Source organism: Patagioenas fasciata, chromosome 7 (genome assembly GCF_037038585.1).
Source record: "Patagioenas fasciata isolate bPatFas1 chromosome 7, bPatFas1.hap1, whole genome shotgun sequence".
Taxonomy (NCBI): domain Eukaryota; kingdom Metazoa; phylum Chordata; class Aves; order Columbiformes; family Columbidae; genus Patagioenas; species Patagioenas fasciata.
Genome location: NC_092526.1, coordinates 36,613,152 through 36,637,379, shown reverse-complemented (window position 1 = coordinate 36,637,379; position 24,228 = coordinate 36,613,152). Strand labels below are relative to the sequence as shown.

Sequence of the window (24,228 nt, the reverse complement as noted above, 5' to 3'; positions counted from 1 at the left end):
ATCAGCAGAGCACTTCCTCCCAAGGATGGGTTTGCGAAACAGTGCACACAGAGATGCGTCCTCACAGCCTCATCCAAACCCTGGAAAGCTTCTGCAGATCAGGCATGGATCCTCTGCTTGGTATTGCACCCCAACATACTCAGGCCACACACAGCTTCCTTGAGCAAAAGATGTCCTCACAGATGGGATCAGGCCCCTGGGCAAGCAGTGTGGTTCACATCCCACCCTCGGGAGGGTGCTCCAGGAGTTACTTGGCATCATCACAGAATGTCAGGGATTGGAAGGGACCTCAAAAGATCATCCAATCCCCCCACCGGAGCAGGAACACCCAGCTGAGGTTCCACAGGAAGGTGTCCAGGTGGGTTTGAATGTCTGCAGAGAAGGAGACTCCACAACCTCCCTGGGCAGCCTGGTCCAGGCTCTGGCACCCTCACTGAGAAGAAGTTTCTTCTCATATTTAAGTGGAACCTCTTGTGTTCCAGTTTGAACCCATTACCCCTTGTCCTACCATTGGTTGTCACCGAGAAGAGCCTGGCTCCATCCTCGTGACATTCACCCTTTATATATATCTGTAAATGTTAATAAGGTCACCCCTCAGTCTCCTCTTCTCCAAGCTCCAGAGCCCCAGCTCCCTCAGCGTTTCCTCACACAGGAGATGCTCCACTCCCTTCAGCATCTCCATTGCTCTGTGCTGGACTCTCTCCAGCAGTTCCCTGTCCTTCTGGAACTGAGGGGCCCAGAACTGGACACAATATTCCAGATGTGGTCTCACCAGGGCAGAGCAGAGGGTGCCATGGTGCCTCTGCAGTGCAGTCCAGCAAAGCACCAGCAAAAGCCTGGCAGATGCAAGTTCTCCTCCTGCTCTGTCTGCATTTCATTAGGACATTCTTGAAGGCTGCAGAATTGCTTTGCAATTTTTGAAAGAGGCCTTTGAATAAGGCTTAGCTGAATAATGCCACACTCATGTCTCTTCACCTAAGGCTCAGTGCAGCTGGCCGCAGTCTCTGGGCTGGGAGTTAAACTTTAATATGAACCAGGGGAAAAGAACCCTGGCGTGACTCAGCCGCCCACGTCCTTCCCCTTCTCCTCCCCACCGGTGAGGGCAGCGCAGCAGGACAGGGACCGGGGACACAGCAGGAAGAAGCTGTGACCTGGGGGCTGCCCCAGTGATGGAGCCCAATGACCCACGGAGGAAAAGAGTTGCCATTATCGGCGGTGGTCTGGTAGGAAACATGATTTGGCTGCTGTGTGATTGCATTTGCCAAGGAGCTGGGGCTGCAAAAGCATTGCTTGGATATGGGGTGAAAGTTTTTTCTTAAAATCATTCCTCCCTCAGATGATGGGCTGCTGTGGAGGAGTTGGTTGAGTTCCCACTGGGGGAGGCAGCGGGGCTCATTTGAGCCCCTCGGACTTTGTGGGAGGAGAACAATTCTTTCCCTCAAGGGAAAGCTTTGCTGCTGAGATATCGCAGAGACACAATGCACCTGACCCTAAAGGACAGCATGGAACCCTGCAGCACCTGAATCTCTCTTATGACTTTTTGGTCATTAGCTTCTTTGTCCCTACACTTCTGTAAAAAAGCCATGACATAAGCATGTAGTTCTGACAACAATTAATGATGGAAAGGAAACAAGAGCAAGACAGACATCCATTTAAATAACAAGCAGTACATATGTGTGCTGTCCTTTTCAAGGTAACATCTTGCTTTTGCACAGGTCCAGCTTCACCTCCATGTTCCCATGGGAATGCTGCATTACCCTGAATCCTACTGAGGAAGATATGTATAGTCTGGAGAGGAGCAGGGAGCTTGCCTGTACCAGCTCCTGTTGTCTCTGGCTGAAGGGTTGGTCCTGCTGCAGTTAATTACTGTGTGTAAACAAGCCCTGAGCTAGTATGACTTTATACAATGAGTTTTGATGGGTGACTTTTGTCTTGGAGGCTCCGCAGGCACATCAGGGGTGCCAGAGTAGTTATCTCCAGGCAGAAGTGGAGATTCTTCACCTCTGAGATTCTTCATCAAAGCATCTTCCTGTATATGCTGAGCTGCATCCCCTGACCACTGCTTTCCCTTGATGCATCTCAGCAATGATCTGTGATATAGTTGCTAGTGAAACACTTAATCTGCTGTTCCTGAAACTTCTTTTGCAGGTGGGTGCATTAAATGCCTGTTTCTTTGCTAGACGAGGTTTCCATGTTGATGTTTATGAAGCCAGAGAAGGTAAGTTCAGCTTGATCATCACTGCTTTGTTGATATATTTCTGTTCCTGAGGAAGAAAAAGAGGAGCTCTGTGAGCTGTCTGACAGTGCAGAAAGAAAATGAAATCTGAAAGTGTGGCACTTTGGGGATGTGCTTTTTACTCTTCCCCTTGGTGGGGGGAGCATTTATTTGAAATACGTTGTATGAAAGGAATCCACCCTTCAGCTACTAAAAAGATGCCCTTTTATATAGTATTGGCTTAAATATTGATTCAAATCCTCACCTTTGAAAACTGATCTCTGCATGAAGAATTATAACACAGTGCTGTTGAACCAAGCTGGATCAGAAGTTTGGAAGCAATGGCTGTTGTTAATGTTGCAGCATCTCTGTTAGGGTTAAAATCATCAGCTGGACCGGTACCCACTGCCAGTGGTGTTGAGAAGGGCTGGTGGTGAGGTGCGCAGCAGGAGGGATGGGGTACTTTTAGGAAGCTTCCAGCTCTGCCGGGCACCACAACAGAGCAAGGATGATTCAGAGCCCAGGTGCTGGCTGAAAGGGAGAGAAATCCTTTGCCTTCGGTGTCTATCAGGTGACAGACAAATAAAACCTGGGTAGAGATAACAAGCCAAGCGGCAGATGAGAATGGCACCATGGAAGATGAAACTCAACTTGAATGTACAGTGATAGGGAGGAGAAGCCCACTGTTCTACCTGCTGTCACTGCAGGGATTTTGGGAGATGCTGCCCACACCAGGCTGTGTTATCGGCACCTCCATAACCAGTCGCTCTTTCCACACAGATATGCGGGTGGCCAGCCTTGCCCGTGGCAGGAGCATTAACTTGGCGCTGTCCCACAGAGGACGCCAAGCCCTCCGAGCTGTGGGGATGGAAGAGCAGGTACCCTGGTGGATTCTGTTGCTGGTGGGATCTCTATGGTTGACTTCAACCGGGCTCATTTCTGCTCCCCAAGTACACAGGGGCCACCACAGCAGTAGCTCTGCCACTGCTTGCCCACAGCCTGGGGACACCCACCAACAGGGATCTCTCCCAGCCTGGGGACAGCACAAGCCCTGGGCAGCTGGGCTCTGCTCATGGCAGAGGGTGCTTCCTCAGGAGACCCACACTCAGAAAACACCTTCCAATATTTACATCTCCCCCATGCTCTACTCCCTCCTGCAGGGTGAGGGCAAACACGGCAGGAGCAGGTAGACTCCCAAAAGAGCTGGAGTACCAGCAGGATGTGATGAAGGGAGCTGGCTTCTCCACTGACACGTCCAGATTTGTATTTTCCCTCAAAACCTTGAGCTTTGGACTGACCCCTGAAATCTGTGCACACTGACTTCTGCACAGCGCTCCTGGCTCAGAGCCCAGTGCTCCTCTGCAGGATGCTTGCTACTGTTTAACATCCAGCTGTTGGCAGTGGTGGGATGTCCTGGTCCATAGTCCCTCCAGAGAAGGAGCCCAGGCTTTGACAGGTCATATCCCAGCACCAGGATATAACCTGACTGTTATTCCCTGCCCGGCCCAGCACCCTGGGGCTTTTCATGTCCCTTCTATAAAAAAAAAATTGGTTTTGCACTGATTTTCATGAGAATGAGCTTGCAAGTAATCTCAGTAAAATGTAGTGGCTTAGTGTTGACAGCCCTGTAAAGTTTTCCCCAGTAACTTGGATATCCACATGAAAATGCATGAGCAGAAAGCATCCCATTCAATCTGCAGTGCAGTGCGCGGGGATGATGGCGCTTGGTGGCTTGTGCCCTGCCGCTTGGCAACTTGCTTTTGGCCAGAAGGCTGTGTTTTGTTTCCTTCTGTTTCAGATTGTGTCCAAAGGCATTCCCATGCGGGCACGGAGGATACACACACCTTCAGGGAAGAAGTATTCTATCCCCTATGGGAAGAAGAACCAGGTACTGGTCTCGTGCTGCCACTCGGAGATGCTTTGCAGAGCACAAAGCGGCTTTGATGGCGTTTGTCGCTCTGCAGGATGGACAGCCTGAGGCTCACGCTCTTAGAAAGGATGCTGTGAGCAGGAAGGGGATTGTGTGACCCCCTGATTTTGGCAGGACTGTTTGAAGAGGGTAGATGTTTCTCATCTGGCCATGCAGAGGGTCCTTCAGCAATGCCTCCTGAACCCCATGTTTGTTTGCCTTGCAGTACATTCTCTCTGTGGACAGAACAAACTTAAACAGAGAGCTGCTAACAGGTAGGTTGCCCGATCTGTTTGCAAACACTTTTACACCCTGTTCGCTTAGGGTGTTCACCCTAAATGGTTTGCCCCCTGAACAGGAGACTTTGGGCCCTAGGCACTCTTTGCCCATGAGTTCGGCATAACCTGGTTCCCAGAAAATGCAAATGTGAACAAGCTGTGTTTTAAAGGAGAAAATCTCTGCTGTTTCCCTGCTGGTTGTCTGACACAAAAGGATATTCAAACAAGTCCCCCCAAGGCGTTTCTGTGTGTGCATTCAGCTCTTCTGGATCCACCCTGGAGTGGGAGCCACTGCGTCTCCTTCCAGAACTTCAACAGCCAAAGCAGGAGACACCTCCTCAGCCTTGCCATGATTCGTTGCATTTTCTGCAACCCCTGATTGTACGGAGACAAATAGAAATTGGAGCACTGTGGCGAAGTGTGTAATCGGGCTGGGCCAAATTCCCCCAAATATCCCATTGACTACAGGCACAGCATTCTGGCCTGAAATACAATATAGTGATGGTGGAAACAGGTCAATGACTCATGTCATTGTGGGGAAGAAAGAATCTTTGCAGCATTCCTTGCACTTTTAAAATAGTATTCACCAGAGTTGACCAAACCAAATCCTAGTGTGCCTTACCCGCCAGCCACTGCTCAACACAGCAATATTATTTGATGTGATGGCAAAAGTCCCTGTAATTTAGGGATACCTTGGAAATATTTTGGAGGTCACTGTTCAAGCCTCTACATGTAGTTGTATATTCTTTTCACAGCTGCAGAGAAGTATTCCAACACTAAACTGTACTTTGGACACAAGCTTGTGGGGTGCAACGCAGAGTTGGGGACATTAACCATAAAAAGGTAACCCCTACGCAAGCCTGGGATCAAGCACTGTGTTCAGTTAGTTTCTGCTTAATCATTCATAAAACCTCAAACAATTGAGCAATCTGTTTGAAACTAGCATGTTATTCCTGAGCAGGCAAAACTCGGTGTCAGCTTCAGAAAGGAGAGACATCGAAACAGAGTTCATGGGGAGGCTGAAAAAATCTAAGCCACTACCTAACCTGCCAGGAGCCTGGCAGCAGGTGAGGCACACATTGACCTCTGCAGGGAATAAATGTGCCAATCTCCATAGCGCTGGTTTTCAAACTGATTGCTCATCACAGAGGGCAGCTAATAAGCTTGTTTCATAGTTGTGTTAAACTCTGGTCATGCCCCCTGTCCACCTGGGGATGCAGGCTCTGTGAAATTGCAGCATTATCCCAATAGAGCCTTTTACATTCTTGCATGGAGTTATGCTTTTGATACACTAGAGGATAATAATTATCCTAATGCTGAGCTTCCCAGTCAGTGAAAGCCAATCTTCCCTCGCCCTACAAGATTAATAATGCTCCAGGTGATACTGGCATTTTGCAAAAGACGGATTCGCTGTGCCCAGTGATGCTGAGCTGGACTGATCCAAGGGGCTTTCTTACTTTCAGATCTGACCAGCAGCCCTTGGAAGTCATCTATGATCTCATCATTGGATGCGATGGAGCCTTCTCAACAGTCAGAAAGCAGTTCATGAGGCAAGCGCGCTTTAACTACAGTCACGAGTACATTCCTCATGGTTATATGGAGCTGACCATCCCTCCCAAGGATGGAGACGTAAGTGTGCCTGTCCTGGGGGCTGCTACCACCTTTGTAGGTAGGACACCCTCCTCCCCTGTCATGGTGCCTCTGCTACAGCAGCTCTAGAGAAACTAATTTCTTGCTTGGGGTTCAGCCAAGGGATTAAAACTTTCCTAGGAGAAGGCAGGCATCTCTTCCTCTTCAAGTGGTGAGGCCAATGTCTTGATACCTGGCTACAAAAATCCTAGAGAGCCTGCCCCAGAGTAGTGCGGTTAACTCAAGGTCCAAGAGGTCCTGAGGTTATGGGAATGTGTCTGTAAGGACATGAGTGATTGCAAACCAGATTTTTGCCTGTCTTTCCTACCCTTTCTTCTTGCCTTTGTCTCTCCCTCAAGCATCAGGTACCAGAAAGGGGCCCTATGGTCACCGTGTCTTCTCATGGTACGAAGGGTGGGAAATGGTGTACTGGTGTGGAAGGGAACCAGAGGCTGGGCTGGGGAAGCTGAGCAGGGCAGGGCAGGGACACAAGGTGATTTTCCTTCTCTTTCAGTTTGCCATGGAACCAAATTACCTCCATATCTGGCCAAGAAACACCTTCATGATGATTGCGCTGCCCAACATGGTGATAACCCACGGTCACTCTCCCCTGGGGCATGGGATGGAGCTTGTGGGGATGAACTGGCTGTGGTGGCAGGCACATGGCAGGGGCTGGGAGGGCTGACAAAGTGCCAGGAGGGACCCCCAGTATGTGCCAGGTGTCCCACAGAGCAGGGGGCTGTCCCTGCCTCACAGCTCTGAGGAGGTACCTGTGCCACCTCCCACATCCGAGGCCACCCAAGCCCCCTGAAAACCAGCTCTCTGCAGCTGGATGTTATAGACCAGATCAGAGAGCACCGGGCAGCATGCCGGCAGATCACGCTGCCTGTTTCTGCCTCCCTCCTGCCTGCCCCCAGTGCCTGCAAGCCCACCGTGGGAAATGGTGTTGCCAGGTGCTCGTCCCCACTGTGAAAATGGGTTGCTGTGCTTGCCGGCTGACAGGCCAGGCACTGAGCTGCTGTGCCAGGTACTCTCTATGGCCTCTGGGCTTCTTTCTGACCTTCCTCCCCGGCTGGCAGGACAAGTCCTTCACCTGCACGCTCTTCATGCCCTTTGAGGAATTTGAGAAGCTCACGACAGGCGAGCAAGTGCTGGGGTTTTTCCAGTCCCACTTCCCAGACGCCATCCCTCTCATCGGAGAGTGAGTGTTGCCATCTCCCCTTCTCGCTCATCAATGCAGTGCTGCAAAGCCAGGGGGCACATCCTCACCCACCAGTATCCTGGTGATGGAGACTCTGCTGAAGCTGAGCTTGGGCTTGCTCTTCTTGTCTCTTCTGGTCCCACAAGTGAAGTATCTGTTGTTTTGCCTGAAGGCGAGAGCTGAAGCACGATTACTTTTTGCTGCCAGCCCAGGCCATGATATCTGTGAAGTGCTCCTCCTACCACCTTGCTTCTCGGTGCGTGTTGATGGGAGATGCTGCACATGCCGTCGTGCCCTTCTACGGACAGGGCATGAATGCAGTAAGTTCAGGGTTGGCCCTGGGCCGTGTCAGTAGGGGTCCATGGGGCTAGGACTGGGTGGGAGGGGGGTCCAGCAGGGCAGCCTCACGCTGCTGAGAAAGGCAGCCCCTTGGGTTTCTCTGCAAGAGCCCCGGCACAGTGGCCTGGAGTAAGGCTCCTGCTCTGAAGCTGTGGTCATTGGGACCATGCATGTGCAAACAGCTACACCAGCTAAGCATCCGTGAGAGCACTTCTCATGATGCATGGTTCCTTCTGCCTGTTTACCTGCTAAATTTCCTCCCAGGGCTTTGAGGATTGTCTGGTTTTTGATGAATTAATGGACCAGTTTCACAATGACCTAGGTGAGTGAGCTGGACGGGGAGGAGCAAGAGCAGAGGAGGATTTCTCTGCAGCTGAGGGCAGCTGGATCCTCTGCTGCGGAGCTGCCCAGGAGCTGCTGCTTTCTTCTCCCAGGTGCCTGCCTCCCTGAGTTCTCCAGGCTGAGGGTGCCAGATGACCATGCGATCTCAGATTTAGCCATGTACAACTACGTAGAGGTAGGTGAGCTGCACACCGACTCGTGGTCCCATGGGCTGTGCACACAGTGGCACCCTGTTAGGATGCACACAGTGGGCAGGGTGTCTGGCAAGACTCTGGTTGGGCTCTCGTCCCTGCAGACTTTGGCCTAAGAGCTCCTTGGGGATGTCACTGTGGCTGGGAAGGCTCTTCTCCTTGCAATGACCCCCAGGACAGGCAGTGGGAGAGCAAAATGCAGGGGAGCTCTGCCAACACACCCTGCAAGGGGGTGATGGTTGCTCTGCCACAGATGCGTGAGCACGTGAATTCAACGTGGTTCATTTTTCGGAAGCACGTAGACAACTTCCTCCACATGCTCATGCCTTCCACCATCGTCCCGCTGTACACCATGGTAAGGTCCCCACTGCCTGAGCCACCACAAGTTCCTCCAGGTTGGCTTTGAGGTGGTGATGTGCTTCTGCAATCCTCCCAGGTGACCTTCACCAGAATTCGCTACCATGAGGCACTTCAGCGCTGGAAATGGCAGAAAAAGGTTGGTCAGTTGTGGTACCTGTCCTCCCCATGTCACAAACCTCATGAGCATCCTGCACACCAGCACTGCCCTGTGCTGGGGGGAGTTTTGGTGGTGGGACATTGCCAGGCAGCTGCAGGCGTGATGTCGCTTGGTGCCGCAGGGTACGAGCAAACCTCTGATGATGCTGAGGTTTCTCTTTGCACTTTTTCTTTGCACTTGCAGGTAATTGATCGAGGGCTGTTTGTTGTGGGGGCAGCAGGACTGGGTGGCACCTACTTGCTCATAAAGCGGCTGGCACGGGACTTCTGCATGGAAAACTTGTGGCGCTGGTCCCATTCTCTGAAGAATGTCAGGAATTTTCCTTTTGGTGCACGAGTGGCTTAAATGTAGGGGGAGCTCCTGGTTGTAATAAAAGTGAAGACACAGGCTGTTGGCTAAGCTAGATGATGCTGTATCTCTTGGGATGTGGTCGGGCAGCTCCTGCAGCTCCTCTGCCTCCTGCAGTGGTGACGGTCCCTCTCCCTGGGCGAGAAGAGTCCCAGAGGGGCTCAGGTGTGTCTGCCTCACCTCAGCAGCCTTGTCTCAAGTGATGTGGTGCATCACAGGCTGGGTGCAGATTTCATGGGCAACCCCAGACAGCAGGACAGCCACTGGAACCAATTGGGGTGACCCAGCCTGTACTGCTGACTTCTGTTCTTACCAAAATCAAGTCAATACCTTGACTTGAAAATCAGTTGTCTTCTTCCCCACCCCAAGCCAAAGAAAATATGGTTCAGTTATTCCTGGTGGAAATAAAGGAACTTTAAGAAAGGATGTTCTGGGGCAGTGCTGGAAGCCTGGAGAAAGGGCCACTCCACACCTGGCTGAGAAATACTTCTGACTTTTGCAAGCAGGTCTCCACAGAGGAACCACCAAGTCTTTTGGCTAAAGCAAGCTCAGGGGCTTGAAGGACCCTCCTAGCTCACTGTTTTCTCTTTGGGCTTTTATGTGTGCCCTAGCATATACTTCTGTGTGATCATATATTTTTTTTTTAAGTCTGAATCCCTCATAGATTTTCTATAATTGTCTTCCGAAGCACTTATGTGGTTGTACTTGCACTGCACATGCTACAGGAGCAGTAAGACCTGCAGCTGCTGATGAGGGAGATCATAGAATCCTAGATAGCCTCTTCACATTCAAGTAACACCAGCCTCTGCCTGGGTCCTTGGCAATGGGTTTTGCATCAAAGACCTAGATCCTTAACGGGTGTCTCTAGTGTCTTTGTGCAGCCAGGCACGGGGTGCACAGGACCTACATGGAACTGGGGGTCCTTGTGCCAAAAATAACTGCAGGCTAGGAGAGTACTGGGGAAAGTATCAGACACACTTTCCTTCTCCTTACCTTGCCCTAGACCCTCACAGTCACTGTTGAAGAACAGCAAAATAATCCAAATTAACCCCTGATCTGACATGGTACAGACACTCTAATTTAAGGTGTTTTACACTTCAGCTTCTGCCCTTGAAGCTGATTCTTAGCAGGATAGATGGATTTACTTTATATATTAATTTTTATTAATGTTAAACCTCTTCAAAGAGCAAATGAAGATGTGACATAATGCAGGTATCTGCAAATTTTTCCCAGACTTAAAGCAAATAAGGAATTGTACCGCTGTTTCCCAGGAATGACCTCACAACATAAGAGCAATTAGCTGCTGTGCATGCTTTGGAAAAGCGCTGAGCTGGAGATGCTCTGGATACTGCTGGATCTTTTGCACGCCTGGCCCTCGGGGTGTCTGATGCACTTGCAGAGCACTGAAAACAGCCCTGGGGGTGGTGCAAGAAGCTGTGGAAGAGCTCTGAGCTGCAGGCAATGTTTCACTTGCTTGGTGACAGTATTTCATAGTTCAAATAGTTCCTCCTTTGTCTCCTCATCATGAAGAGGGCCCAAAGCCCCGCAGAGGTGAGCCAAGCTTGCAGGAGCCCAAGTAGAACCATGCCCAAGGTAGGTCTGAGGGGGGAGCAACACTGGAGAGCAGTTGATGGTTTACACAAAAGATTCAGTACATATTCCCCAGCTGCTCTTCATCTCTCGGTACAGGTGCTCACTAGTCCTTAGGGCCCAACACCTCACTGCAGAGCAGACCACCAGCCTGGAGAACCCTCCATGTCCAACTCGGCAGTGAGTGCTTTAAGGGTGGAGACCAGCATGTCAGGGGAAGGCACGGAGCAGCCTGGGCGCAGAGCCTGCTACAGCAGAAGAGAGATGGCAGGTTTGAAATCCCAGCTCCAAATCAAGGCTGGAAGCACTCTGTGCATGCAGCTGATTTTAGGGCTTGGTGTCCAAAGCTCCTGCCAGAAGGCAAAGCTAGCATCAAGAGTTGAGACAGTCAGTATGGGAGCTGCTGCGCGTGTCTGCTGGTGAGACCTGCTCTGCAGTTCCATCCACAGCAAAGCTGCAGCTGTTCCTTTCTCCCAGCTCCACTAACCCAATTGTCGAGCACTGCACGAGGAGACAGGCAAGGTGCAGCCCCTCAGCCAGTACCCGATATGCTGGTGGCCTCTTGGAAGAAGGGAACAAACCAACAGGAGAAAGGAGAGGAGGTGGGACCCATAGTCTGAGTTTTCCTTAGCTTGGCATTCCATTATTTCATGGTGAGTCCTAGTGCTGCCAGGTGTTGCTCCACTTCATTCCCCATTGAACCTGGGGTTCACGACCGTGGTGGTGGCACTCTTGAAGAGGGGATTATCAGCCTGGAGGGAGAGAGGCAAGAGGCCCACATTTTTGTGCTGTATTGGATTATGAGCGGAGCGTTACCCACTCCACCTTTCCCAACACTGATGGTGCAGACAGTGTTGGAAGAAGAGCCTGCAGGCTGCTTTAGCCCCCACAAAACCAGCCATGGGAAGGGCTCAGGTCTGCCACAGCTACCTCTGGAGAGGATGTCCCCTCCAGGTGTCCCCACCACATGTATATGAGCATCCCAGCACACCCCACCAGCATCCATGGGCTCTCTTACATCATTCCACTTGGCCTTGGACTTCTCCTTCTCAAACCGGCGGTATTCTCGGCGGTCAAACAGCTCCATCAAGAGCCGCCAGATCAGCAGGAGCACCAGGCCAATGAGGGCCACGCCAGCGATGGTACCTCCCACGATCAGTGCGATGTTGGGAGGCTCCGGACACTCTGCAGGACAGACAGACAGCATCCAGCCACAGCCCCCGGTGAGACCGCCATGGGAGAGCCCGCAGCCTGCCCGCAGTAGGGCAGGAGGAGCAGGGCTGGGGTACCTTTGTTAGGGTCGACGATGACAGTGTACATCTCCTCGCCGTCATCCTGGACCATGCGGAAGGAAATCCAGCAGTTGTTGGAGTCCTTCTCCTTGCACTGCTTGCTCTCCTCCGTCGATTCCTCAGCTGTCCGGATGTTGGGGCAGGCCTGGGTGCAGTTCTTCGCGAAGGGGCCGCTCTCGAAGGCCTTGCACTCCACGCAGGAGCTGCAAAACAGTTGGCCACAGCTCACCTTTGCGGGGGCAGAGGTCCTCTCACCTGGCTTTGGCTGCCTGGCAGGTGGGGGTGATCCCCGCCGCCCCCGTGCCATCTCCGTATGTCACTCACACGTATCTGTCGCAGGGCGAGGGGCAGCTGGGGCACTCCAGGCAGAAGGGGGGCTGGTACTGCCCCCGGCACTGGCAGCGGTTGCAGTGGCAGGTCCCACGGAGGCTGCACTCGTTCTTGCGGCTGTTCAAGCAGTTCTCCGTGGACTTCTTGCACTGACAGGCGCTGCCCTGGTACTCGGGCTTGCACTCGCACTCCCCACAGTTGCACGTCCCGCGATCTGTAGGAAAAAACCTTTCATATTGGGATCCTACAGAGATCCAGGTCACCCTTCCTCTGCTCATGCTTAGAGAGCATCACCCATCCTGCAGTCTCCATGCCACCTTCCATGAGATGGTGGAGGAGGTCCTGCATGTGGCAACAGCAGGATGTGCAGTTCCAGCTAAAGGGCCTTGGGCAGGTTATACAGAAGTATGTCTTTTATGAGTGTAAGGAGTGATAGCCCAGGCCAGTGAGAACGATATCTGGGGTAGGAAAACCGCCCCCATACGTATGATGTATGAAAGTCCTTGGGCCTGGTTTGTGAATGAGTGGGAATGTAACTGAAACAAACATAACATCAGTGTGGTGTGTTTTTAATAACAATTATTGGAAAAACATCTTATGTAACATGTTAGTCCAGGCCCATATCTGTAAATCCTATAAATTGTCAATGGCTAATAAAGGCCTCAGCCTGGCTCAGCTCTCTGCTTTGCCTGGCTCTGTGCTCTTTCCTGAACAAGATCTCTGTCTGTGCGTGCATCTCCGTCTGTGTCCCAGTGTGTGTCATTTCTAATCGCCGCACCTGCAGGCTGGTGCAGTGGGACCCAGGACACCCAAACCCGCCCACTTGTGTTTTGGCTGGGAAAGGCAGCATCTCCCAGGGGATTTAATCTCTCTAAACAGTGCCCTGGCGGAGAACCCATTGTGCAGATGCATCACCTTTGCCACCGCAGAGGGAGCCGTTGAAAAACTCGCAGTTCATGTTGTCGCACTCGCAGAAGGGGCCGTAGATCTTCCTGTCGGGCACGTCGCTGGTGTGGCAGATGCACTCCCCGCACACGCAGTCCCCCAGCCCCGAGCAGATGACCGAGCTGTTGTCCCTCCTGCAGCTGCCCTCCAGCTCCTTGCTGGTCTTGCCTTTGGTGTCGCACTCGCAGTTCTTCCCCATGTAGCCTGGGTTGCAGCTGCCATCAAAGGAGAGGAGCGAGTCTGGGCCAGTGGCCACAAGAAACACCATGGGGCATGTGTGGGGCCCAGACCTCAACTGAAGAGGAGCAAATCTGGGACAGCCTCTCTAACACCCAGCCATGGTGTGTTGGTGCAAACTCCGTGCTGGAACAGGGTTGTTGACCAGGAGGAAACCTCAGAAACGCCATTCTCTGTGATGTTTGTATTTACAACACCAAATGGTTGCCCGGAAATTGTTATTTATAATTTCCAAATCCTTGCCAAGGAGATCTGAGTGTTTCCTTAGGAAACCCAGTCTTTTCCTCTCCCTGTCACTGAGGTGCCATGAAGCAATAATTGCACTTAAAGACCTGCATGAACTACAGCCCAGAAGTGGGATTTTGAAAGATTTCTACAGAAATCTGTGTCTGCTCAGTGGGTGGGTTGGATAGTTGGATGGGTGGGTAGTAGGATGGGTGAGTGGCTGCCCTTAGGAAAGCACCATGGATTCCACCAACAGAAGAGAGAGGTCACCATATCCCCTACTTCCATGAACGTAAACCACCTCTCTGAACAAGAAAATTGGTGCGAAACTGCGGAACCAAGCCCTTGGCTTGGCCCGAAGGCCCTCCCCTAGCAGCTCCCCAGCTCTGGTAGCATTTGAGACAGTGTTTTGGGGGACAGCACGTACCTGCAGATCCCGCAGACGACGCTGCCTTTCCCACTGCAGGCGGTCGGGTCGGGCTGCTCGTCGCAGCTGCAGTTGCAGTTGCTGTCCAGGTGGACAGTGAGGGTGTCCGTGAAGCCCAGGGGCCGGATGGTGAAGGACTGGCTTTTGATGCACTCCTTGGCTGTGACCTTCACTCTGAAGGTGATCTAGAAAGTGCAGAGTGAGAAAGGGAAGGGCCAGAGCGGTCAGGTAGCTTCAGCAATGGTGATACTGGCCCCAGGCTGAGCACACACACATCCAGCGCAACTGAGGATCCCCCCATCCTGCAGCATTTTGAACACTCTTGGCATTAAATTCATGTAAACAGAAAGCCTGGAACAACAGGGTGGGTTTGTGCTGTTACACAGGATGGGTAGTAGGAACCTTGTGAGCCGAGGGGTGTTCCCGGCACAGGGAAACGTACCTCTTCATTGATCTTGACGTTGTCACACTGCCCTCTGGCTTCATCCGAGATGACATTGCCCTGACTGCATATAGAGTCATATTTGACCTCCAGGACATCTGGCAGGGTGCCGTGTTCCAGGATGATCCGTGAGGAGAGGTTCTGTGGTGAAATGGTCGAGAAAGTGCCATAAGTCCAAGAGAAGACCAAAGCAAGGGGGTGTGGGTTTGCAGGTCAGGGCTTACCCCCAGCTCAGGGGATAAGGGCAGGGAGTGGTCCAGGCTGCGGTTTCAGCCACCTGGGGTGGTTCTGGAAAGGCAGATGATAGCATTGGAGAGGCAAGAACCTCTTGCTTGCTGTAGGCAGAGGGACTCAGCATGTCCTGTCCTCAAAGCCATGGTCCCAACTGCTCTCTGACAGTGAGGACAGATGACAGGAACTGCTCCAAGCCCTGCCAGACAGGAGAAACACAGCCTCCTCCAGCACTTACATTGTAGGCTTCCTGGATGAGTTCAATGATGTTGCTGGAGTCCTCGTTCAGCTCTCCCACTGCTGACTTCGGGATCATCTCACTGAGTTTCTGCAAACCGAGAGCACAGAGGTGAGTGGTCCCCCCCAACCGATGGTGGAGCAGGGGAAAGCAGCAGGAGGGCATGCACAGTTGTTTCTGTCCTCCTTGGGACGGACAGGAGGTACCTGGACCATCTGAAGTCTCCTTACCTTGTAAACATCCACCATCTTACTGGTAACAGCAAAAATGGGCTGAATGTTGTTTTCAGCAAGTTTCTGGACCAGCTGGCCAACAGAGGGGTAGTCCTAGGTGGGGAGAGGGACATGGCACTCAGCACAATCTCTCTCACCAGTAGAAAGGTGGAAAGTTTGGGTTTCATAGCCCAAGTTATGGTGATTATGGTGACCTTGTGGTCTCAGCAACAGGGTTTTTATGTGACTTTTTTTTCTGCCTGCGGGAGCAAGGCTGAGGGTGTGGAGGCACCAAGCAACCCCTGGGTACTTACAAACTCATTGCTCTTTTTGTACATGTTGTCCTCCAAGTGGCACTGGCCGTCATTGGGGGTCAGGATGGCCCCAAGCTTGCCATCACCAGCAAAGTGGAAGCCGTCATCGGTAGCGTACACCAGCAAGCGGGTCACGTTGCGCCAGCCGATCAAGTCCTGCAAGCAGCAGGGAGACCTGTCTCTGAACAGGGCTGGGAGGACAGTGCCAGCAGGCATGGTATGGCCCTTGCCAAAGCATGGCAGATCTTGCATTGGCCACGGTGTGGGACCCAAAGCATGGCAGATCTTGCGTTGGCCACGGTGTGGGACAGGGAGCATGGAGGAGGCGGGTTACAGATCAGGGTCAGGAGGCTCTGCAGTAAGTTGCTGCCTTGCTCCCCACCAGTGTAACCTGCTCGGCTGCCAAACTGGGACTTATACATGGGTTCCAAGTACATGATGGGCTCCCAGAGCCCACCTGGAGAGGGGCACAGCCACTTCCTGAGGGATGGTCCATAAGTGTGGGTCACAGCCCTCATGCCTGCCCACAGCTGCCATCAGCGGGACGAACATGGGGACTCACCCCGCACACCGCTGCCTGCATCATGGCGTCCAGCCCCCCCTCCGGGGCATCCAGGTTCCCTGAGATGAACTGCTTCCCCACTTCGCTCTCGAACTTCTTGGCATCATCAGTCAGCGAGAGGATGTGCTTGTAGGCGAAGGGAGGCTGGCATGGAGTGTCCTTGTTGGGGCAGGGGTTCTGCAGCTTCTCAGGGTGCGTGTTCACGAAGGGCAGCACTGTCTTGTCCACGAAGGAGCCAAACCCTAGGGCATTCAGGACCACAACATCAGGGGCAGGGGCCGGTAGGTGTCTACTGGCCCCTGTGTACATGTCCACATCCCTTCCCCTTGGCAGAGAGCAGGTCATGCATCCTGCTGCCTGCATCCCGCTTTCTGCATCCTGCTGCCTGCGTCCCGCTTCATGCATCCTGCTGCCTGCATCCCACTCCAGCTCTGCAGCAAACAGCTGTGCCAGGGTCCCATGCCAGAGACAGGCTCACCTATGCGTCGAGAAGGGGTAGTGCTCTCCAAGGCTCTGAGCAGCTCCCCTCCCAGCTTCTTCACCTTCTCCAGGTCATCCAACATGGAGTAGGACAGGTCCATGAGGTAGTAGAGATCGATGGGGTACCCCATGGCACGGCGAAACTTCACCTCGAAAACAGCGGGCTGGCCTGTGGGATGAAGATGCTGGGATCAGCTGCTGTGCTGTGGCTCACATGTCAGCCTATTGCCCACCCCGTGCTGGGATCCTCCTCTCTTTTGGAAGAAAAAGGGAGGAAATGCGGGCTGTGATGTGCTGCTGCATCCCTGCTGCCTGCCCTGCCCTTTGGGGAGTGCTAGCCCCCAGCCGAGCCTGCGGACAAGGGGAAGGGTGTTGGAAGTGCCAGGCAGACCGTACCTATCCGCAGTTTCAGGTGCACAGCCTGGGGACTCAGCTGTATGTCGCTGCTTAAGGGACTGTTCTGTGTCCTCATAGCATTGCTGGTTGGAAACTGAATCTCGTCCTGCGGGCATCCCCTCTGCTGCAGCTGCTCCACAGTGTCGCAGCGGACAGAGTCCGGCTCACCAGCTTTGGTGAAACCCTGTGTGTTGCAACATCAGTGGGAAAAAAAATCAGAGGAGCAAGGAAGTGAACAGGCTTGTTACAAGATGACCCAGCTCCCAGACCAGGTCTCCAGGGTATTGATGAAGAAAGGAAGGTTGGAGGGATCCCGTCTGTCAGGTTTCTCCTGGTCCCATCCACCCGGTGGGACATGAAACACTCTCAGCGCATAGTCTCCTCCCTGCACCATGCACAGGGCACCCACTGCCCATTAGCTGACTGCTGGGGCTGGCAGCGCCAGGCGCTGCGTGCACTTACCGGCTTCTTGCACCAGGCACAGTCAGGACCAGACTGGATGCAGTCGTTGCACGTCCCCACCTTGATCTTGGGGCACTCCGTGGCAGAGACTGGAATGCAGAGAAGACAGGGTTGCTGTGGGAGCACTCAGGGAGGCAGCAGTGGCTCCACGGGGTGCTCTGACACCCAGCACCATGCACCCATGCTGTCCTGAGCCCACCTTGCCTATAAATCCCATGCTGGGTCCCTGGCAGGGTGCTCACCTGCCTCGCTGTCCCTCAGCTGGACTGGCTTGAGTTAAATCCATATCCCAGGAAGTGCAGGATCTGACCCTTGCACACCTCTCAGTGCCATGTTCCCACTGCTTTTGGGCAGCATTTGGGTTCCCACCCTATTTCACTGCCCACACAAGGTACTGAAGGAATGCACCGAGGAAGGGCAGATGGGACTCACCCGTCGTCACCAGCAGCAGCACCCAGGTCACCACCGGCAGCTGGAGGCAGCAGTTGCGCAACATTTTCTGCAAGACAAAAAGCATCTCTGTGACTGCCTGGTGCATGGCAGCTGCAGGGAATGGAGCCCTCGAATCCTATAGAAAGTGGCTGCAGAGGGGACGTGTCCTTCCTGCAGCTGTCCCACTGCGGGCAGAGCCTGAGAGCCTGACACAGCCACAACCCTGGGATCAGGCAGCCAGGGCCAGGGCAGCCACCCCAGGTGTGTGGGCTGAATCAGGATGGGTGCTTATGTGCTTTTACAAAAATAAGTTGGCTTCCAATAAACATAGCTTTTGGACTAAACGTGGAAATCATCAGAGCAGGAACTTCCACTGTATTGCTATGCATTCAGCTGAACTGCTGCAAAGCTGGATGCAGTATTTATCCAGACCCTTCTACCTATATATTTATACCTACGTAAAACTGGAAAATCTCAGGCACTGTATTCAGCTTTTACCAGATGTGAGTTTTTTCAGCTTCTGTGTCGAGCTATATTTGGATGGAAATTAGAATAAAAATCAACAAAAGGACCACTTCTATTAATTAACTAGAATGGCATGCTGGTTACACAAGAAAAAAGTCTCTTACGACTTGCTTTACACATAACTGCTTCATCAAGGAAACCAAGTATTTCATGTAGTGGATTAAAATAAGTTTTCCTGTTGAGGGTTTCCAACAAGCGAGGGTTTCCAACACCAGGCCATGGGTGACCACTTGCCATGCTCAGTTACACCAGCGTTTCAAAGCACGACAGATACCCTGTTCTTCACAAGCACATTCTCACGGTGCTTGTTCCAGCTGCTCACACTACTCGCTTCTTGCCCTAAAGCACATCTGCTGATCCCAGAAATTCATACCATGCATGAAGTTGGCTAAGTTGCTCTCACGGAGCAATTTTTCAGTGTGTGACAATGAGATCATGTTTGTTAATGCTGTCATTTCTCGTGATGCCTTCCCCCAGCAAAACCCAACGGAGTAGCGGCCTTGCAACATGGACACACACGGGGAAGTGAGAAAAGAGGAATTTATTAAGAAAAAGGAATAAGAAAGCATGAAGGAACAACAAACATTGACCTTTTGAGCAATATTAGACTCAGTGTCCAAAAACCATGTCACCCATTTTGAAATAGCTCTGACGCTGCCCTGAGCAAGAAAACCACCACTCCCTGGCTGCTGACAACTTCGTAAAGTGCCATCAGCCCCGTCCATGAACGTACTGGATTAATGGCTCAGAGCTAAATGGAAACAAGAAAAAAATACCACGGGAAACATTCAAAAGGCACTGAGGCCAGGTTAGTATACAGGGCTGCTCGAATTCCCTTCTGAGACATCAGGATGTCCTTTCTTAGCTCATCAGCCTCTGTAAGGCACCAGACGAGCCAGGGATGATGCTGTCAGCCTTAAAAGAAGGTGCTCCTGCCATCCCATCTGCCTGATGTTTCCAAGTGTTTAATTCCTGCTGCCGTGCCAAGGTGTGGGGTGGCAGTGGGGTGGATTGAGGCTCTGCGAGCTCCTCATCCATGCTGGAGGTTAGAGGTTCCTGCTTACAGGCTCGTCTCATAAAACAGAACAAGTTTTCAATTAAAAATAGATTTTAAAAAGCTCCCAAATCCCAGAAATAAAGTGGGAACTTCAACACATGCCCAACTCTGTCTGTTATTGAGTTTTGTAATGTAGGCTTCATTTTGTGGGCTGGATTTGGATGCCTGTCTGATTCCCAAAGCCATTTATCTTCCTTGCTGTGAGAATGTAAAGCACACCCTAATACTAGTGGAGAGCAGCATAAGAAAGCTCACCACGTCTTTTCTCCTATTGCGGAGGGAAATTGTTCACCGGTGTGTGGGTGTATAGATGACGTAGTGTGACTTTCAAAGAGAACAAATGAGGCTTCTGCTTTTGTCTGCCTCCTTACAGGGTTCGGAGGAGGGGAATGCAGGTTTTTGGTCTGACTCTCTGCATTAGCAGGGCCCAGACAGGGGTCTCAGTAGCGCTTTCTCCAAGGCCCTCAGCAATCTCTTTGCCCAAGTCCCAGACTTGCACTGACACTGCTGGTCTTGGGTGCTCTGCTCCCTGCCTGGGATGTTGGTTTTTTCCCCTCTTTTTCATAAATTAAGGCAAGCGGAGGGATACACGCAGTCCATCCTCCTGCCCTGCTGTGAAGGGGCAGGACTGCAGAGCTTTACAACCACCTTTATGGGGAGTGGGGTGCAGAGACCGAGCACCCTGGCTATGGACAGGGCACGTGGCCACCAGGCTCTGCTCCCTGGCCACGGCTGCGTGATGGCATTGAGAGGAGAAGGCTGCACCCCAGGACCAGGGTCCTTCTTGGCCCTGAGCTCTGATCTGCTCACCACATGCACTGGGTGGCTCAGGAGCCCTTTGCAGAAGCCACCAGGGTATTCCATCTACGAAGCAGCTCTCGCTTGCTGTACGTTATGTACTTGGCATGGGTCAGGCAGGGCAAGGTGCTCCTGAAGGGTCTGTGAGACAGAAAACGTGAAGGTGGCCTCAGGGAAGGTACGTGATGCAAGGGCTGGGTGCTGTCCTGCCTGCGGGTAGGGGGCAGAGCTGGGCGCACCAGTCTCTCAGGCACTGGGCATTCTGGTGGGATGGAGCAGGCTACTGTGCAGCACAGTTGGGATATATAAATAGGGTTGAAGGGGAAGTGTTGATGCTAATGGCGATCTTGTTGCTATAAAAAAGATAAGCATTCAACAGCAGGGACGGGTCTTGCAGTCTGTTGGCCACAAGTCCACTTTAGGGCTTTGCTAAACATCTGTTTCCCTGCAAAACAGGAGGACGTGCTTTTGTGTCCAGTATCCTGGGAGGACTCCCGGGGCATCTGTACCATCCACCTGCAATGGTGAGGTGCCACTAGCATCAGTGCTTGTCCCCTCGTGTCCCTGGGTGTTTCCTCCACGCTCCCAAGCATCCCTGGTGCTGCGTCACCATCATGCTGTGACAGGGACACCAAGTATTGCACCCAGCAGCGCTGCTCCTTTCCCTCACTACTCTGGGTGGTCCCAGACCCCATGCACAGGTGGTAAACAGGCAGAGCTGGGTAGAGCAAGGATGGGAGAGCGGATGTCACTTGGCCTGTGGCCATTTCTTCCATCACTTGGTTGCGCGAGGTGGATAGTTTCTGCCAATGCAAACGGCCAAATGCAGGGCTACCCACTGGTTAAGACACCCACTGTGCAGAATACCACACTCAGTGTGTGTGTATACATATTTATATATATATATATATATAAATTACCAGAAAAAATATAAAATATATATAAATTAAAATATTTTTATACATGTATATAAAATTAATATACATTACTGTGTCCTACCATATGAAATGTGTATACATGTTATATATACTTCCTTCCAGCGGTCTCCAGTGCTCGCAGGGGATGGGTGTGCGAGGTGAGCACTCTCCCATGTGCACCAAGCGCTTGGCCCGTGCTGTCCCTTGGTGCTGAGTACCGAGGTCCCTGGGTGACTGTGAGACACTTGCCCTGCCCTGGGAGCCCGGGGCTTTGTGCTGTTGTGTCTCCCTGGGTCAGAGCCCTGCCTGGGGGTGAAAGGGGATTTATAAGAGCAGAGAAGCCATTTCTTGTGTATCGTCTCCAGTGGGCATCACCCTGTGGCTGATCCCAGCAGGGATGCTGTGATGGCTGCTGCGTTTGCAGAGATACAGGACAGAGTCCCTGGGCTGAGCAGGGACCCAGGGACCCGCCCAAGGGCACAACCCGTTCCCTGGAGGTGGCAGAGCTCATGCTTTGTGGGAGCAGAGGAAGGATCCTGCATTGCCACCAGCTCTATGGTTACTAAAGTATGTCCTCCTGTGAGAAAATAAAGCACCCTGCATCGCGCTCTCCAGCACGCTGAGATCGCTTGTGACTGAAACGGCACCGGGATGAGGACAGAAAAAAAGCATAAAACCACTGTGTGAAGCAGGATGTGACAGCCGTGACAGAAAAGTGCATGGTTTAAACCTTCCCACACTTTGCAGAAGCCGCGTACCGGCATCCGTGCTGGTTGCAGGGCTCGACGCCTCTGCGAGTGTTCACACGTTTGCTTTTTACTTCCCTGGGAGGCTGGGAGATGGGGCTGCGGTGCTGGAAAAAGCATCAAAACCAGATTCCAGGCTGCTTTCCCTCACACCTGTGGTGTTCCCCACATTTCGCCACATCCAAGAGTCACAAAGATTTTGGGAAGGACCTGCTCTCCCTTGGGTTAGCTTGCTCACAGCCTCTGCTGCTTTCCTTGCTGCTGCCAGGCATTTTCAATGGTTGTCAGCAGAGTATTTGGTGTGTACAGCACACAGAGAGATGGAGGAGAAGAGCGAGGGTCTCACGCCCTCTCCCAGCTCTTCTCCCAGGCCCACAGGGGTGCAGGGACCTCCAGGAAGGTCCCTGTGCCAGCATGCTGGTGGTGGCACCGCGCCGAGCCCCCATCCCTGTCACCCTCACGCCATGCTGGTTCCACCTTCCCCTCTGAGCCATCACACGCTGTGGCTGGCGGTGGGTGCTTGTCTGGGACCCCAGGAGGAAGCGGGGTGTCCCAGGGGGAGCCAGCACAGCCCCCAGCCCCGCCGCTTCTGGCCGGGGACGCAGCCAGCACCGCTCTCCCCAGCACCATGTGCGAGACTTCAGGGCGAGCACACTGCACCCTCTCTGCGCTGCTTTCCAGGCCTGTGGGGTGGTGAGGAAGGGGTTGTTTGGGGTCTGATACCCTCCCCCCGATAACCACCTGCAGTTCCAGGCTTAATCCTACCTCCACAAGCAAAAACATTACAGACCAAGCACACTGCCTTCACAATGGCTGCGTGGAGTGACCGCTGTGCCACTCCACACACTGGAGGGACACCATGCCGAGCTCCTTGAAGCCCATTTAATGACTTGAGTGGCCAGAGATTAGATCAGGAATTATAAAACAAATTAACTGGAAACACTAGAGCTACAAAACTGATTTGTTGCCTGGTTGCCTTCCCCCGCCAAAAGAACAGAAGCAAAGAAAATGGAGATGCTGTACTCACCTCGCATCAAGCTCCCTCCTCCGACCTGTGCTCGGGCTGGGATGACGATGGTCTCAGCTTCTCAAGCTTGGCTGGGAAAAGCAGACGGGCATGGGGAAGCTTTGCAATGCACCCCAATCCTTCCTTCCTATTTCTGTCTCACAGTCGGCTGGGGCAGAAAGGAGGAAGTCAGAGCGGTGGCTGTGGGAGGGTGTGTTTCCCCCCCAAACCCTGCCAGCCCCACTTGCATTGGCCAAAATACCCCGCGCTGCAGGGCTGGGGTCATCTCCTCACTGAGCTACGCCGGTGGTCTGCAGCCCTCCCACTGCACCAGGAAAGGGACCCTACTCAAAATACACCCCTTTTTGCCCCACTTTTAACCTTTCACAGCAATGCTGGGGGGCAGCCCAGTTCCTCAATGGGCAAATAAAGCTGGTAGTGGGATAAACTGGTTCCTTTGGGAGCCGTCAGTAGCCGCTGGGTGCAGAGATGGGGAGCTGGCTCCCTTCAGACTCTGTGTTGGGCTCTGATATTTCAGTGTCAGGGCTCGCTGCTGGGACAGTAAGTTCTCCTCACTTGACAGAGGATGCCAGCGCCATTCTCGTTGCAGTACAGATCAGGTTTTTGTGGGGATTTTTTTAAGCAGCCTTCAAATTTTGTTGTACCGGTTGTAATAACTCCTCCCAGCGCACCCACAACAGTATTTCCCTGAGCAGAGAGGAACCAGCTCCTGGCAACTATCTCTTAACCTCTTTAGGGCCCTGAAGTGAAAAAAAAAAAAAAAAGAAGTAATTTAGTAAACATACAGGATTGTAGATATGTTTAAAGATAATTAACGTGAAGCTTTTGTTAACTGCTTTGTAGGTTCCCCTTCCAGCAAGCTAATGTTGAGTGCCCACAATCCACTATAAGACACCAGTGCAGTTCAGCTGCTGCTGTCTTACAGTTACAGAGCTGAGTTTATTTTTGCAGCGAGCAAAGAGGATCACAGTGCTAGCAGCAAATTTCTGAGCCCTGATGAATGCTCCGTGGGACATCATTTTTATTAAGGAAGACGGCAGGGCTCTGGGCTGGATTCATCACAGTCATGTCCTGGATGTAGCTAGAGAGCATCATCGCAATGCTCATGGTGGGATGAGTGTTGGAGCAGCTGTTGCCTGGCTGCTGTGGGATATGTCAGGGATGGAGCTGAGGACGAGCCTGCTGAAAGCTGGGGTGCCCACCCCACCTTGCTCAGAAAGCCTGGGTGGGTGCTGCAGAGCAACCAACCCTGGAATGGGTGGGCTGGGGCAGATGAAGCTGGGGAAGCTGGTGGGGTTTCCTACCAGCACTGCTGGTCACAGATCTGGGGGAAGGAAGTGTGTTCAAGTGAGATGAGCTGTTGTAATTTATCCT

General features: G+C 52.5%; 2 protein-coding genes across 5 annotated transcripts; one reads left to right on the top strand and one right to left on the bottom strand.

Annotated features, from left to right (window-relative positions):
- Positions 1-1,085: 1,085 nt before the first annotated feature.
- KMO (kynurenine 3-monooxygenase) lies at positions 1,086-9,010 on the top strand. Of its 4 annotated transcripts, XM_071811411.1 has the most exons (16): positions 1,119-1,223; positions 1,716-1,843; positions 2,149-2,218; positions 2,996-3,093; positions 4,014-4,103; positions 4,351-4,399; positions 5,158-5,245; positions 5,866-6,031; positions 6,546-6,617; positions 7,111-7,232; positions 7,405-7,552; positions 7,836-7,893; positions 8,006-8,088; positions 8,358-8,459; positions 8,541-8,600; positions 8,805-9,010. In XM_071811411.1, the coding sequence occupies exons 4-16, from the start codon at positions 2,998-3,000 to the stop codon at positions 8,964-8,966; spliced, it is 1,296 nt and encodes a 431-aa protein (XP_071667512.1). In that variant the 5' UTR covers positions 1,119-1,223; positions 1,716-1,843; positions 2,149-2,218; positions 2,996-2,997; the 3' UTR covers positions 8,967-9,010. The 4 variants fall into 4 exon arrangements, with proteins under 4 accessions (XP_065697104.1, XP_071667512.1, XP_071667514.1 ...); XM_065841032.2 differs by lacking the exon at positions 1,716-1,843 and having other exon boundaries at positions 1,086-1,223; XM_071811413.1 differs by lacking the exon at positions 2,996-3,093.
- A 1,099-nt stretch (positions 9,011-10,109) lies between these two features.
- ITGB2 (integrin subunit beta 2) lies at positions 10,110-22,986 on the bottom strand. The gene is made up of 16 exons (XM_065840867.2): positions 22,855-22,986; positions 17,785-17,851; positions 17,353-17,441; positions 16,891-17,074; positions 16,493-16,663; positions 16,015-16,256; positions 15,453-15,608; positions 15,157-15,252; positions 14,927-15,016; positions 14,458-14,598; positions 14,016-14,200; positions 13,097-13,341; positions 12,176-12,395; positions 11,849-12,054; positions 11,578-11,744; positions 10,110-11,311 (listed from the first exon to the last, which is right to left on the bottom strand). Exons 2-16 carry the CDS (start codon positions 17,846-17,848, stop codon positions 11,246-11,248), a joined length of 2,322 nt encoding a protein of 773 aa, XP_065696939.1. The 5' UTR covers positions 17,849-17,851; positions 22,855-22,986; the 3' UTR covers positions 10,110-11,245.
- Between the last annotated feature and the right edge of the window lie 1,242 nt (positions 22,987-24,228).